Consider the following 16,138-nt stretch of genomic DNA (forward strand, 5'->3'; position numbering starts at 1 on the left):
CGAGTTCAATCTGTACAAGGACAAGGTCAAAGACGGGAAACCGGAGGGAGAAAGGAAGGCAAGGGCAAAATGGCTGAATCACCCATCAAACATTTCTCGGGTTTCCAAGTGCCTCCGAGTGGGTCTCATAGCCTGTATACCACGTCACACCGATCCTCTTTAGTGGGTGACGAACCAACGACAGAGCAGCGTCGGAGGCGAGATTTGGGTTTGACTCGGGTACATCGTGTCTTTATTCAAAGTGCGCAAGTTGTCTGTGGGTCCCAACCACACGGAGGCGGTGGGTAAAGGTCGAGGGTATCGGTCAAAAGGAAATCGTGAATCTTAACGCTACGCTAAAGACGCGTTTCAGATATTTTATTTTTATTAATGATGTCTTTCTTATTTTTGTTTTATGATTTTGGATGCAATCTACAAACACATTGCAAGATCACATTTTTCTCATATCTATCAAGTTTTCCAAACATAGATTATATACTACATATTCTACTTTATTATATGATTTATCAGTCACATTTTGCCTGGTCAAAGCTTGATTTTTGTTGTAAGAGAAATTTATTATCAATGAATGCTATAGCATATCAATTATATAAATATATTTGATGTTACATTGTGATTAGGTCAAATATACTTTTCATTATTATTTCAATGGCTACTTTTGCAAAGAAGATTCCTCTTTGTCAACTCCCCAATATTATATAAGAGAATAATCTAAGTAGGTGTTAATCATAAGACTATGTCTATCGTATGTATTTGAATTTGAATATGATCATTCAAAATCTATGCAGCATTAATACAACAATAATAATAAATCGTAAGTTTTATTTATTTGGAATCCGTTGCAAAAATCTTTTGTCGTTATTAAGATACGTAAAAGAATCATATGTTTAGTTAAGTTAAGGATACTTAATTTTTTATTTATAATTTCTATTAAGATTAGATATATATATATATATATGAATATGAATTTAATTATTTCTATTCTAATGTTCCAAATCTATAAAAAACAACCTACCCAAAAAATATTTTTATTAGATTAGTCATTCATAAGAGTGGAAGAATTGAGTTCATCAAAATAATTGGCTTATGGTCATTTATTGCTTTTACAAAATTTGCATGAATGGGGTCATTAACTTTCTTTAGGCCTACCACAAAAGTTTGGTAGACAAAAGATTCAGAAGGCATTCAATGGTTCGGTGATCTTGAGATGTCAAAATAAAATTAGAAGAGCCAAATAGGATGACACAAATATTACATAATAAAGAAGATACATAATTACATATGAATAGTAATTCTATATAACATAATATCGTTGTTGTATTATATTATGTTTTGAATGTTGAATAAAAGAGAGTCCACCAAAAAACAATTGGATTTGAGGATTCACCAAATTCAAATCCAATTTATGCAGATTAAATTGAACCTGCTGATGATGCAGTAAAAAAAAATTAACTATTGTTAGAGAAATGAAAAATATGTATGTAAAGGCTTCACAAAAAATTCAACTGTAGTTAAAAACACAACATTAACAGTCAGTTCTGCAACCTGAAAAACCTCATGAACAACATTCATGGGAAGTCAACAAATATGTAATCCTGTCCGTCCTCTTGGCTATGTAACAAGTTTTAGCAAAGAAAAAGAATCATTTGATGGTACCAATATGAGACCGCTAGATTACAGATTGCCTTCTGTTCTTGCACAAAACTCGCTGAGCTGTACCAAATCTTCCAACTAAATCTTTATCTCTCAAAAGTTGATTGTATATCATGGATCCTGGATTCATCACAGGCCTAGTTGGAGCTGGAGAGCCGACGATGACTCTTTTCTGAACGCTGAAGCATAGCTTGTTTGCAGAAGATTGTGCAGCATTTAAGTTCTTTGAAGTGGCAGGACTTGACATCAGTCGAAGCCTTTTCCGAGGAGAAGCAATACCAGGAATCCTTGATTTCCACAATGCTTGAACTAACGGTGGGCTCCTGTGCTTGCTATTTGATGCAAATGCACTGAACTTGCCTCTAACCTCTGGACTAGCTGCTTCAAGTGGTGTTGCGGTCAATGACATAAATGTGGACAATGAACTCCGTCGGTGTCTAAGCTGGGTTGTGCCAGTCATGTGATTCCACTGTCTTACTCCAGGCAATGTTTGTGATCTTTCTGTCACATCTGGAACAACAGCAATGGAAGCCCTCTTATTTTGCATTGGCATATTCCTGACCGAGGTTGCCAATGATATCCTCCGTGCTTTGTTCAGAGGCTTGACAAGATCTCTGCCAGAAGTTCTGTTTGCTATTAGATCATTCTCTTTATCAGCCGTTGAGTTTGTAATTTTAACTGTTTGAGGACCGGGCGGTGGTAACATGTTATTTATTCTTCGTAAAGGAGGCCTCTGCTTCAAAGGAGCCAGTGGGGGCTTTGAAAACTTTGCAGTATCCTTGTTAGCTTTCTTCTCATCTGCTAATTGGTTCTCCAGGTCTCTAACCTAATATTCATTTAAATCACCCTCAAGTCACAATCAAAATTGATGAAAATTAATTCAATGCAACAGGAGAATTTTGGTTCTTGTATCTTTAAAGGAAAATAGAAGTGTGAAGTAAAATTATAGTATAACTTGTGAAGAGAATTTATCTCTAAAATAAAATTTTCTTTGGTCCAATTAAAAGTGTTCATTTCATTTAAGTACCTTCTGTTGGTAACTTCTGCATGATTGTTCAGCATCTCTGATCTGCAGATGATTAAAGAGGGTGTTACTAAACAAAATTGAAATATAAAGAAAGCAAACAGTACTGGAAAAGAACAGGCAATTGGGGTTGCCTAGTGTTTGGGTCTGCTTGAGATTTACATTAAATAGTTTCAATCTACTAACAGTCTTGTTAGTCGGTGCCAAAGATAACATGATTAACCTGTCTTCCTCATTATTTTACCCAATAAAACCCAAGACCAATAATAGATACGATTTGACCACAATATAATGGATATTGCAACCTTAAAATAATAAATTAGCACATTTGACTTGATCATTAGTTGATCAATTCACATCAGTCAGGTTAACAAATTAAATGCAAACCAAACCAATTATTAATTTAACTAGTTTTGTTTTGGTTTCAGTTCTGATTGGTGGGTCAGATCAAGAATTGCGAGCCATAAGAGCCAAAGGGCAATGAATTGAGTCAATTGATCGATTTAGCCTTATATGAAAATGAGGGTTTCAAAATTTTGCAGCTGCAATAGATGTTTCTTTTGGCATTAAGGAGTAGTTAGTTCTTTATGACGATCAAAAAACAATTATACTATAACTTTAATTAAATCTGACATTACTAATTACCTTTTCTTGAAGTGCCTTATAGACATTCTCCCGAGATGCATACTTGAGATGCATCAATTGCAAGCTCTCATTCAACTTCGCAATTTCCTTTTCTTCCTGAAGGAGCTTCTCAGCCTGTAGATAACTCAAATTAGATAACTTTTAACTTGAAAAAAAACACAATCTCCCCTTCATAACAAAATAAAACAATAATAAAAAAATTATAACAGTCTTGTCTTTTTACGGATGGTACCATTTGTTTAAGCTTGAAACTTTCAGACGGATCTGTCAGTTTACGGACTGGACCATTTTCAATGCCCCTGACTCGGCTAGCAAAATTTAATGAGCATACAGTTTCTCCTAAATCTGCTGAACTTGGGCTGATCTGTGCGAACATAAGGGTCTTGCAATCCCCGCCTATTGAAAATTCACCATTTAGTCAAGAAGTAACACTTTTTCCTAAACAATGAAAAGTAACCAAATATTTTCAAAAGCAAATGATTGGCATGTAATATGAATAGTACAATCCGTTAATTATAACTACTGAAAAAATGACATAAAGACTGTGTCATGAGTATTCGCACCTAAAGAGCTTTGGAGCAAATGAGTTAGCTTTGAGTTCCTGCATGTTATCCTTTTAGTTAGCAAAAGGAGAAGAGATCAACAGCAACACAAGTATGTGGAAATAAGAGAACCTGTATGGAATGTGGGGGTTCTTCGAGGCAAGAGAAGAGATGACATCTCCTAGAGCTGACAAGGATTTATTTATGAATTGTGACTCCCTCAACCTCTCTCCCTCCACCTCAATCTTCGCAACACGCTCACTACCAGCTAAATCTACCAACCACAATTTGCTCCTGTTCTTCTGGCCATCCACAAAATTTTCACTCTTGATAGTTACCCTGACCAAGCTGCGAAAAGTTCTAATGTAAGCACACCGAAACAAAATTTTAGATATATTTAACAAGTAAAACAAGTGAGACAATATCTTCCTATGGATGACCATTTTAGACCAAATCCAAAATATCATTAGCATCACCTGTGAAGAAGGAAATTATGAATAGAACATTACCTGTGAGAACGGCTACTCAGCTCGTTAGCACTTGTTGACCCAACTGATCTGTTTCTTCCACCATTTTTAAGAATTTCCCAAACCTCATCTATACTGCAGACTTGTGCTTCAACCAGTCCAGGCACATCTTGTGTTCCATCAGCTGCTTGCTTTATATCCAATCTTCAAGCAAACAACCAAATTAAACAAAATTAAACTATTGTTTGTTCATCGATTGTCGAGAATCACTTCAAGGAGAGTCCTACCTCTTCAAAAGTTGATCTGAGGTACCTGCAAGAAGGTCTCTAATTTTCTCATTATAGACCTCCAACATACTGAAATAGAACTCATATCTTGTTATCGAGCTTCTCTGATCAGAAATTCTGAACAGTTCTTCTAAAGCTCTGTAGTTAACGCCCCGGTTTTCTGGGGTCCCTTCCATCGTGAAGGTCTTCCCTGCTCCAGTCTGTCCATAGGCGAAAATACAAACATTGTAGCCATCGAGGACCGATTTCACAATCGGCAACGTCTCCGCAAATACTGCATCTGAAATCACCAGATTATCAATCATTACTCTGAGCTCCAAATTAACATTTTCAACCCAAAAAACAGGAAGATTTTGATCTCAAGAGAAGCCCTAGTTTTCTGTATTTAGTTTAATCTACAAGCTGACGGACTGTTCGGAGCAACGTTTTCTCTCTCGTTGTGCTTTGTGAAAACAACAAACATCGAAAATGCAGCTACACAACCAACCAATTTATGCTATACACAAAGATATAGAAGAATCAGCACCTTGGTCGTCTTTTGGTCCGAAAACGTGATCAAACTTGAATTGCTTCTTGGACGAGTCGGAGCAGGTGATCTGCAGTTCCATGTCCTGTGCCGGGTCGAAGTCCACCACGCAGGAATAGCCCTTGGCGACCTCTTCCAAGCTCAGCGGTCTGCACCTGCAGAACACCCTGATGTTGCCCTTCAGCTCTATTATCTCATTGTACAGCCGCTTCCTCTCCTCGCGTTCGTCCGTGTACTTCTTCTTCAAGATCTCATATCTAGGCGTGCACACCTCGGCGCATTTCTTCCGCAGTACTTCACAGTCGCTCCTTAGCGCCTGGTGAGACTTCACCAGATTATTGTACTTGCTGCCTGTGTATGTGGAAATGGAACCACTTCGCATCGATCAGCCGAGAGTGGCAACAGCAGTCTAGGCCGAGTATTACAGGAAAACAAACGATTACCTAGAAGAAGAAGCGTAGACGAGAGATCAGGGCCGGGAACCGCCTTAAGGATCGGAGATGTAACGAAGCAATCATCATCAAGAGCCTGAAAGGATCGAAAAGAAAAAGCTGAGAAGACGGATCGAAGAATAAGAAGGGGGAAGCGTTTAACTGGAACAGGAGGAGATTCATCACCTCTATGATGTTAGTAGATCCTTGTTCCGTGGTTACCTGCTCTTCCTCCGCTGGCGCTTCCACCGGCGGGAGAGAAGAGGAAGGCGTCACGGCAGCTTCTTCTTCCATTGTTGTGATTCTCGTTGTTGCCTCTCTCTATTTCGCTCGCTCGCTCGCTCTCGAGATAGAGATCGGAAGAATGGCGTCGCAGACTTCCAACGGTTCACGGAGATCGGTGTGAGGAGCGTGTCCATATATTGCTTGCCGTTTCAAAATTTGAATCTCTGGCTACTACGAACCGTTGGATCTGCTCCTCCAACGAAACTACATTGTCGCCCCAATTCACGTGGAAACCACGTGAAAGAGAAAAAAAAGGCATATATAACTTTTTGGTGGGGTCAATGAATTCTTTCCACTTGTAGAATTTTTGTCACTATCCATCATATTACTAAGCAAAATTGTGTTTGTCTATGAGATATCGATAGTATTTCACATATCATTTGCTTCCATTTATGTGCAAACATGAGAACACTTCACATTCTCTACTTCGAATATTTTCCAAGTGTATGTAAATGTAGAGAAAATGATAATCTAAAAGATCATTTCTGTAGATAAGGATCTTTACATCAAAGAAGAACTCATCAAATTTGGATGCGGTCTTGTGCTGTAGAACTATATAGATAGATAAATTAATGGATGGACACAAAATTCAACCAATCTATCCACAGATTCCCCCTCCTATAACAAATCGGTAATGAACCAAAGAATTGCACCATGCTAGTCCTTCACTCGCTGTTGCCTAAAACCTTTCCTGTAGTCCACAGACATGGTGTGTGCTTGAGCAAGAAGCTTGGTGAACCTTTTGACGTTGACTCTCACGTTTTGCCTGTCCAGGTAGATCTTCTTCATCTCCATCCACCCTTTGCTGGTGATGACGCTCGTGTTCAACAGCACCGGACTCTGCCGGTCATACACCTTGGCCAGCGAGCTCTCCTCCGGTGTTATGTTGTAGGCCATGTACTCCAAGCCAAGCCTCCGGGCGGGCCCTCCGTAGAACTCCTCCGCCGGCTTCTCCAGCCCCAGCGGCACGATCTGAATGAGGACGGCGGCAGGGCGCATGAAGAGGAAGTGCGTCATGGCGGCGCCGTGGACGGCCAGCATCACGTCCGCGGGCGCCAGCGCGCGGTAGATCACGTCCAGCGGCGTGGAGCGCTTTGGCTCGATGAGCTGCACGTCGAACCCGATCCTTTGGCACGCCCTCACCACCTCCCGCAGGTTCAGCAGCACTCTGCAGCCCTTGCGCACGAAGATGGCGATCCTCGGACGGTGGTTGCTGCTGCCGTGCTGCTGGCTGTGGTCGTGCCGCGACGATCGCAGCAGTGGGCGCAGAAACGGAGGCGTCTCCGGCGGCACTGTCCTGGGCTGGACGACGCTGCTGTATCCTTCACGGAGGAGTCCTTGGAAGTCCTGAATGCTATTACCTGTCATCGTCATTAACTGCTTCCATCAAGCGGAGAAAACAATTCGTGTTCTTGTGCAGGTCGTGAGACAGCTCGGCAGAGTTGGCACTGCGAGCCGCACCTTATTCGCCTGCCCCAACCTATCGACACGTGGGTCCCAGTTGCGAGGCGGTTTAAATACCTCAGAAAGACCGTCCAGCGGACAGCGGGACCCAAGACGCGTAAAATCAAAGGACAAAATTATCTCAGCATCTTTGGGCAGGACGACAAACTTTATGAGTGTTAGTTCACCGGTTTGCTTTGGCATACCTACTAACCCATGCGCGCTACTAATCGTGCAATATGATCATGATGATGGATGGACCCAGCGGCGCATGAGCGCATGAGAACCATAAAAGGATGCGACATTCATTGCCTATTTGGACAGCATAAAAGGTGAATTGAATGAGGCGTGAGCCCCAAATCGGTGGATTGCAAGTCGATTTCCATTCAATTGGCTACCGACAGGGATGTCAATTCGAGTGATGGCTGAGTCAGTAGGAATCCATTAGCTAACGACTAATGGACTCCACATCGACTAATGGCTCTGCCATGGGAGATGAACGATGGCACATTGCAGTGGGTTTGATGGATTTGGTGTTCTGAGGGCCGCCAGCTTTGGGTAGCTGCGTTCCTTCTACGTCTGTCTAACTGAGGCTACCGCTCTCGGTGGCCTCCACCGACTGTTGGTGGGCACGGGATCACGTGCCGGAACGACAGTTGGTGTAGCCCTGTCGGTGCCATTGAACTACGCGGTCGCCTCGGGCGCCGTGTGCAGGTGCCGTCGGAGTCACGCCTCCGCGGAAGAATATTCCGTCGTCGTCTTCTTCTCTGTATGCGAAGCATCGCGAGAGAACGAACGGGACGACGCGGGGTCAAAAGTGTTCTACTCGTGCGGGGATCATGTTAGCTTACCGTTCGGCATGAGCCAGGGGTCGATGATGAGCTCGCCGTGGATCCGCAAGCCGACGATCATCTCCGAGAAGCAATGGACCCGGGTGTCCCTGCTGAAGTCCACCAGCTCGTAGTTGGTCAGCCGCTGCAGCACCGGGCCGTAGCGGGCCAACCACCAGGGGCGGTACTCCGCCACCACGAGCACCACCTCCCCCTTGAACCGCTCCGCCGTCACGTAGAGCGGGACCAGCCCGTCGCTGAACTCGTGGTACAGGTTCCCGGTGTAGCCGCCGTTGGAGAGGAGCAGCCCCGGCACGCCCTCGTGCCGCACGTCGCAGGCCCGGGTTTGGCTGCCGTTGATGGCGGCGGACGGCATGGGCCGGATGGAGATCTCCTGGATCGTGCGGGTGATCTCTGTGTCCCACTTCCTCGTGTAGGGCCGAATCTTCTCCTCCGTCGCCGGCGCCGCCGACTTCCCGTCTGCTGCTCCGTACACCAGGATGGACGATGACCGAGAGTCGGTACGGACGTCCCCCCTCGCGTAGCAAAGGTCGCTCCGGACGTGGCTCCGGTCGCAGCACACCAGCGCCTCGTCTCTGTTCGCGGCCGCCGCTCCCTCCGTTCGACCTGCCACAGTGGGTTCAGGAATCGATAGAGGAACGACTTAACCCTGCGTGGGTGTCGATCATTACCGTCGATGCGAGCGGAACACGGGAGCGGCGGATCGCCCGGGTTCTCCTCATGGACCTGCAGGTGGTTGGTCTCCGATGCGATATGGGTCCTCAAGGATTCCACGTCTTGCCGTGGTTCTGCAGAAACTGAACACCCGAAAATTGGGGTTAGAATTGGAGAAGAAGAAGAAGAAGAAGAAGAAGCAGTAGTAGTAGTAATTCTTACATGAAGAAGCAGCAGATGGCTGCACAAAGGAGGAAGGGAACGGGGAGGACAGAGCCAGCCGAAGAACGGAGCCGACGGCATACAGCGTCAGGAGGAGCAACGGGAAGGCACGGTGAAGGAAGCCGCTCTTCCTTTCCTTCTCGACGACCACCAGGTGCGATACTTGTGCCGGCGTCGGGAGCGCCGATGCGTTCCTCTGCTGACGATTCATCCTGCGCCTCTCACCGATCAGGCGGCGGCGACGGCTGCCTATCGATCATCTCGCAGTCTCCACATCAAGAAGCTTCCAAGGAAGAAGAAGAAAAAGAGACTAAGGGCAGATGAAGGCGGCTGGATAGATAGATAGATAGATAGGTGGCTTCCGAGGCAACTTCGGGGTCACAAGAATCGATGACGAACTGAAACAAGACGATGAAATCAACTGTTTACCTACCAATAATGACGCAGGTCAACAGATGAACCTTTCTCGACCACTTTACATCGATGCCATGCGGTAAAAATGGCTGCTTCATGTGACAAGAAGTGATCTGGAAACGGTCAAAAGCGAAATGTTCTGCCTTGGTAAGAGCTACAGATATAATATGTGCATAAAGAGAATGATTAGTGAAAACTTAGGAATCACGCAACCGAGGGAGAGCGCATGTGATCCAACGAAAGAATCCAAGGGAGAGGCGCCCGAAAGGGTGTGCCAGTGCATGGAGCAGGCAGTTGGCTGGAGGTCGTTGTACACGCTATCGACCTAATACCATATAATACGAATTATTGGCGGTAGGTCAGAAGGGATGGCTTTTTTTTGATCCGGATGAACATAAACCACACCTTATCATATCAAAATAAATGAACAGCTACAAGCTGATGATGTTAACGTTAGCTTACTTGAGTTCTTCAATGATTGAGGATTTTGGGAGCTAAGTTAACTGACATTTTCGAAGAATTTACCAGTAGGGTTTTGAACCCTAAGTGAATTGTAATGAATTTGAGAAACCCTAATTGTATATGTTGCATCACCTCAAGCATATAAGATAAAACTTATGATGAACTTATATGTGAATTAAGAAGAAGCGTTCCCACATCATTCTACAACAAATTGCCACACCCTTTCACATACCAGACTGAAACCAGATTAAGATTTGCTCCACCATAATTATGCATGTACCATTTCTAAATGATTGTATGGTGATGACACACTTTTGCTGGCAACACACATTTGTTGGAATATCTTGATACATAGATGGAAGATTTAGGTTTCATGTTCGTAGGATTCAAAATCATCCTCACTCGGGCCTATGAAGATTGTGCAAAATGTACAAGGATGCCGATGACAAGAATATGCATATCGAGTAACTTAGAAGATCCTGGCCCGTAGCTATGGTTACCATTTTGCTCCTTTCGAACATCTTCACCAGAAGAATCATGACTATGACATGCCCAACCTTTGTTTTCAACTCGTCAAGTGAACTGATCTGCATCCACTTCGGCCGCTCCTGCATGAAAAAAATGGAATCGAATTATCGTCTCTCTTTGTTTAGCAGCAGCTCGAGTATTGGAATTTGGAACATGCTGTTTCATTTAGGCGTAGACTCATATTAGACTCACTCGAAGCGGACCGGAATTTCTAAAGTGGAGTCCCGGAGGACTCCAACAAAATCAAGCTCTAATCGGTAAATTAACAGATTGACCACCAAAACAAACATGTAATCTACAGTCTACAGTAGTGGAAAATTCATATAAGAGAAGCAACATTATCTGACTGACAAAGCATGACAATGTCATAGCCTGCTCAACAACAATCGGCAAGTTTATGGTGACAGAAGAAACGATACCATCTATTCTGAAAAGTACATTCATGAACTATAAAATAAAAAATGAACTTTTCTAGTAAACTAAAGGAAGCAATTCACGTAGTAAAACAATTCTGAGTACTGGGACTAGGAAGTGAAATTGTATAATGCATGTTGACGAACATGTATCAGTTCAGATAAAAGGGCAAGGTTACCGGTGACTTAGCAAGACAGAAAATTAGTTGTAAAGCAGATTAAAAACCACTAAAGTGGACCGAATGGGGCATTCAAAAAATTAGTTTTAGAATTAATTAGGATGGGAATATTTTAGTACCTTTAGAGCAAACATCCCAAACAAAGAAGATCCCTTTAGAGCACGATCAATACCAGAAGGTATTCCAGGGGGTACGTTGCTGATAAAAAGTCCATATAAACCCATACCAAATATCAACATGACAGTTCCAGCTAGGTAGACATCTGCAGCAAATGTATAAATGACATTACAACTTCCAAAAGGGAAATAATAGCAAGCAAGCACTAGTCACGGAATGCTGGAATATGTCTCAGACTAATACATGCCAAAATGTCCAAGTTAATCAAATTTGTTCATAAATGATGAAGTTCAGATCAAAGTTCTCAAACAAGAATGAGACTTGCATTTTCTAGTTCAGAAACCCAGAAATAAACTTCACATGCTTTAAGATTCACAAAAATAAAAAAGAAACTTGTGCCTTCTAGCCAGGAATACAAGTTCAGTTTAGCATCATGATGTCTATTTATATTTGTCTACTCACTTACCATGGTCATAATGGCCATTAAAAAATCTTGGCAAGGACAGAGCTGGTCAAAAGGGCCCACATGGTCAGAAATTAGGACGAGGGCTATGAATATATGATCCACTTTGAGTAGCTAGACCAAATCAATTCACTACCTTACATGAAAGTCTGTTACACTCTCCAGATGAAACAACTTGCGGGCTATACCATGGTTAAAAAATTAGCCTATTATGACCCTGTGAACAAATGAAGGCCTTTCTCTGTCTTTCCAAAAGACCTGATGTTTTCACCCCAACAATTTCCATGTAGTAACAGTAGTGCAAATATTCAATTTACTAGTTATATCTACTAAATTTATTGAAGTAGCGAAGAAGTATCATCAACTCAAAACTGTTACACCATGAATTTAGATGGCAAATCACAAAGTTCTGTTGGTAATATCTACAATATAGTTAGTGCAACCTTCATTATTAAATATAGAATAATGCGGGCTGTAAATTGCTGTTAAAAGGATTGCTGCTAGAATTAGTAGTTGGACTGGGAAATCCCTCCCTTATGCAGGGATTTTATAACTGAAAATCAATTCTCTTCTGCTAGGAGGTTTACTGAAGCAGCAACTTGGTTCTTCTAAAAAGAGTCGGCAAATAGACTGAGGCCATATGTAATATGTAGACAATTCTATGGGGCAATATCGGTGTAGTTACTGCCTTACTGGAACTAAATGTCTTATATAAAGGGAATCCTGGGTGTCAGATATATCATATATGTTAATATGAAATAAAGCAGTCATCATAAGATATCTATGGCTGGTGCTGGCTAAGACTGAATCTTTGTGGGTGAAAAAGGTTCATGAAATGAAGCTAAGAAATAGATATATGTGAAGCCTTAGGCCTCCATATGAGTGCAGATGGAAATGGACTCTTAAATTTGAGGGATCCATTTAGAGAGATTGGATATGATGATTGTGATGAAAGGAAAATATTCTTTTGGCATGTTAAATGCCTGCCGAGTTTTCTGTGGCAATATTTTTTTGGATCTTTTCTCAATGTGGTTTCATCTTATGTGTTCCAGAAGAAACAAAGCTATCAAATAACTAAAACAAGTTGCTAATTGACAGAGATAAAACCTAAATTTCTGTTAAACATGTAGAAATCCTTACCAATTGCCTCAACTAATCGGAGTACCATCTGGCCAGTATGAACCCCTTTAACACAGCTTGACCAGTATACTTTGTAGGCATCAACTATGTAAACACAACCCTGCAGAAGGGGAAAAAGATATTCAGCCAAATCAAAACCCTAATTAAGGGAGTAATGCTACTCAAAGGACTATGAAGGGCACACAGATATTTAATAAGACCTAAAACAACATAGCTATCAAAACTAACCAATTCAAATAGAAAAAAGCACATCATGAAATTTTGTTCAATGCTAGACTAATGACAATCAATTTAGCAAAGAGAGGGCTTCCAAGAAATCCATAAATATCGGTTTCTAAGAAGGCAAAGCTTGGAGTTGAGGACATGAAAGGAAAAAGCGAACAAGAGGAAGCTGCTTTATAGAGTCAACACAATAATTTCAGATCTATGTCCTGGATAGAAAATCTTATAGTTAATATTACATCAATTCACCAAGACTAGATCAACTACTATCTCATAGTTCTTAATTGAAGATTGGCAAGCCTCATCAAGATTATGAATTCAAGTACTTTATTTTACTCATTGCATTGAAGACAAGCAAGGCCTATGAACTTATTTCATCCAAGGATCACAGAGAAGTTAAAGAGAAAAGGAAGAAAGAAAGCAACTAGACAAGTACAGTCAGCACTTGGATGTCCAAGACAAAATAGGGATAAAAAAGAAAGAAAGAAAAATAGCAAATGAGCCTGGTGGTGAAGAAAGAGGGAATCATGTAGTGAAGAGGAGAAAAAGAGTGTGGCGCTTACTAACATGAGGCAATAAGCTTAGCATTACTGTGGCTCAGTACTGGTTGCAATATGGGCAGCACATCCAATATGGTAAGTGTACCATGCAGTATGCGTGGTATGATATTGGACCAGGTGAAATTGACTGATACGAATGTCTGCCTGTAAATAAATCACTAAATACCAGTTGCACATATCAGTTCAAAAGAAAGTGTGATCCTTGGGTCCAAACCTCGAGTGATGAACCTTGGTGATGAACTCTTGGCCTAAGAATGAGGTGTGTAAAGTTCCATTGAAGTCTTGGCAGCAGGTGGTATCAAGAAATATTCAGATCTAGTCCTATTTGTTTGATATTAAGGTGATTTTGGCATGAAAGATTATTCCCATAAGTAAGAGTTAGGTATGATTTTCCCTCAATCCAAACCCCAGTGAACCATTATCAACCAAATAAGGGTCGTAGTAAAATCCCATTGAAGCTTTATCAGTGAGTGGTGTCTGGGAGACTTTAGTTGCTAGTAGCATGTACCGTATGTCAGTATTGCTGGAACAGACCAAACCCATATTGATCTAGCATGGATATGCATGGCTCAAGTACCTAAAATTGCAAACCTTGGTGCTTGTATAACATATGTAGTTTGTATAGCATACTATTTTATAAACAATTTATATATTTTTTTCTAAGTTGTATGCATTGGATGTAGTCGATTCCAAGTAATCAATTCCAATATTTCAAGGTGATGATCTAGCTCTAAAGATATCATGAGTATGAAGTTGAGGAAGATTTTGGTATTATGCAATGATTAAAAATATATCACTGAGATGTATTCGAGACCAAATCTTCATGTCAAGAGTTATCATTAAGTAGATAGAGTTCATAGTGGAATTTTGGTGATTGTATGAAGTACAAACTCTATCTTGTTTTGGTGCATTTCGTATTTTGTGAGATTTGTTGATTCTACTTGTGCACATTTAACATGTCTTTTGATAGAGGGACTCCGATGCTACTTAAATCTATCCTCAAACCAAGGGCCACTTCACCTTACTTTGATTGACAAGCAAACTGAATGGAAAAAACATCCGTTTTGTTCCCTTTCTTTATCCATTGATTTATAATTTCATAGTTTATTTATCTTAATTTCTCATATGATGTATCTTATTAGCAAATGTTTAGATCATTATAAACAGTATGATCATGAATTAAACAGCCTATTAATTTTGCATCCTCTATATTGTTTCTTTTTATGTCAAGTTGACGTAAAAAGATTAAAAGGAACAACATTAATTGTGAACAAAGAGATTTGTGGCAGTCTCTGTCAAAACAATTAATGTGATGATATTTGTATTATCTAGTAATTATACCATCAATAGGAATAGTTTATTACAAGCTATTCTTACTGCTATTGTTGTTTTAGTAATTTATTTAATTTATACAGCTATTACATGATACAGTTTACATCAGTGATCCAAATATCTAGAGTTTTTCTAAAACAAAAATACCACGTTTTAAGATTTTCCCAGGAGAATGGATTTAGCTTGGAAGAACTTACATTCAAAAAGCATAGTACTGAGCCAGCAAGTGAACCTCCAACAGCTAGTAAGGCCAAGAAGCGGAAATCAAAAATCACCTGAATATTAAATCCACAAAACTGAGTACAAATAACTCGTAGTAAAAATCTCTTAACCATCTATAAGTTGAATACAGATATCATAACAGCAGCATATTTAAAAAAATAAAAAATAAAAATATCATTAATAGATAAATCAAAACTATATACAAACAGAATAGTATACACTACCTATATTGCACAAGCATCACATAATATAATTACAATTACAATAACTTTCGAACTTTTCAAATAGGATTCAAACTCAAAATAAGACAAATTGGTTTAAGCGCTTCTACGTTTTGTCTGTGTTTTGCATTTTAAACAATCAGTTCTCAAAGATATACCAGAGAGGTGGCTCCGAAAGGGCTGACCAGCAGTAGTAGAGGATTCTAAATCGTAGATTTATAGGATATTTGGGTCTTATAAATATACAATAAGAATCTAAGGATTTAGCATTAATAGTGTATAAATAATGATATCGTAAGTATAAAAAAAAATTGACTGGGCTTATTTAACTTTCATTTTGGCATAAAAAGGTACTTTTTACTCCCATACTCTAATTTTCTTCTCCTATCTTCCTAATTCTCTGCTTGGAGTCTTCTATAACACCTAATAGTAGGTTATCATCCTATCATAATAATGGAGTGGATAAAGCAAAATGATGAGGAACAGAGAAACATAGGAAAAAATGCATAAAGAGAACATATAAATTGAGTGAACCAGCCAGGAAAACATTTTACATTTTCATTGCTCAAGATTATTTTACAAGACACTTCTACCCACTAAACAAGCATCTTTGTAGCATTTGTTCAATCAGAATTCGAATCATCAACTTGAAGGTAATGTCCCTTCTATAGGAAATATGAAAAATCTTACATTGTTAACGTATCCAAAGATGAATTGATAGACCAAAATTTAACAGAAAGCAACATTTCTAATGTCTTGTGAAGATCTTAAGGTTTCTGAACCCAAGATCACTAGAATTTTAATTGAACCAAACATCTTAAACCTCAAAGATGCA

General features: G+C 40.5%; 3 protein-coding genes across 3 annotated transcripts in view; all 3 read right to left on the bottom strand.

Moving 5' to 3' along the window:
- Positions 1-1,482: 1,482 nt before the first annotated feature.
- LOC135626696 (kinesin-like protein KIN-14J) lies at positions 1,483-5,972 on the bottom strand. The gene is made up of 11 exons (XM_065132211.1): positions 5,762-5,972; positions 5,588-5,672; positions 5,145-5,495; positions 4,619-4,898; positions 4,374-4,535; positions 3,997-4,212; positions 3,886-3,923; positions 3,555-3,718; positions 3,323-3,436; positions 2,681-2,722; positions 1,483-2,479 (listed from the first exon to the last, which is right to left on the bottom strand). Exons 1-11 carry the CDS (start codon positions 5,867-5,869, stop codon positions 1,670-1,672), a joined length of 2,370 nt encoding a protein of 789 aa, XP_064988283.1. The 5' UTR covers positions 5,870-5,972; the 3' UTR covers positions 1,483-1,669.
- A 343-nt stretch (positions 5,973-6,315) lies between these two features.
- On the bottom strand, positions 6,316-9,459 carry LOC135626697 (xylan glycosyltransferase MUCI21-like). The gene is made up of 4 exons (XM_065132212.1): positions 9,031-9,459; positions 8,826-8,951; positions 8,155-8,760; positions 6,316-7,221 (listed from the first exon to the last, which is right to left on the bottom strand). The coding sequence occupies exons 1-4, from the start codon at positions 9,239-9,241 to the stop codon at positions 6,518-6,520; spliced, it is 1,647 nt and encodes a 548-aa protein (XP_064988284.1). The 5' UTR covers positions 9,242-9,459; the 3' UTR covers positions 6,316-6,517.
- Positions 9,460-10,135: 676 nt separating this feature from the next.
- The window catches only part of LOC103971930 (uncharacterized), a 7,787-nt gene continuing 1,784 nt past the window's right edge, over positions 10,136-16,138 (bottom strand). The window contains exons 2-5 of the mRNA XM_009386091.2: positions 15,058-15,135; positions 12,747-12,846; positions 11,146-11,288; positions 10,136-10,514 (exon numbers count right to left, since the gene is read on the bottom strand). Coding sequence (XP_009384366.2) covers positions 10,305-10,514; positions 11,146-11,288; positions 12,747-12,846; positions 15,058-15,135 — 531 coding nt within the window. The 3' untranslated portion in view covers positions 10,136-10,304. The remainder of the gene's footprint in view (positions 10,515-11,145; positions 11,289-12,746; positions 12,847-15,057; positions 15,136-16,138) is intronic.

This window comes from Musa acuminata, chromosome BXJ2-11 (assembly GCF_036884655.1).
Source record: "Musa acuminata AAA Group cultivar baxijiao chromosome BXJ2-11, Cavendish_Baxijiao_AAA, whole genome shotgun sequence".
NCBI classification, from domain to species: domain Eukaryota; kingdom Viridiplantae; phylum Streptophyta; class Magnoliopsida; order Zingiberales; family Musaceae; genus Musa; species Musa acuminata.

Bases quoted from the DNA above. Each gene is read 5' to 3' on its own strand.
- LOC135626696 (XM_065132211.1), bottom strand. From the start codon at position 5,869: ATGGAAGAAGAAGCTGCCGTGACGCCTTCCTCTTCTCTCCCGCCGGTG. The intron at 3,924-3,996 runs GTTCTCTTATTT...GATAACATGCAG, and splicing joins AACCCCCACATTCCATACAG to GAACTCAAAGCTAACTCATT. The intron at 3,719-3,885 runs GTGCGAATACTC...AATTTTCAATAG, and splicing joins TTTGCTCCAAAGCTCTTTAG to GCGGGGATTGCAAGACCCTT.
- LOC135626697 (XM_065132212.1), bottom strand. From the start codon at position 9,241: ATGAATCGTCAGCAGAGGAACGCATCGGCGCTCCCGACGCCGGCACAA. The intron at 8,761-8,825 runs GTAATGATCGAC...CCACTGTGGCAG, and splicing joins GTGTTCCGCTCGCATCGACG to GTCGAACGGAGGGAGCGGCG. The intron at 7,222-8,154 runs GTAAGCTAACAT...TGACGATGACAG, and splicing joins CCCCTGGCTCATGCCGAACG to GTAATAGCATTCAGGACTTC.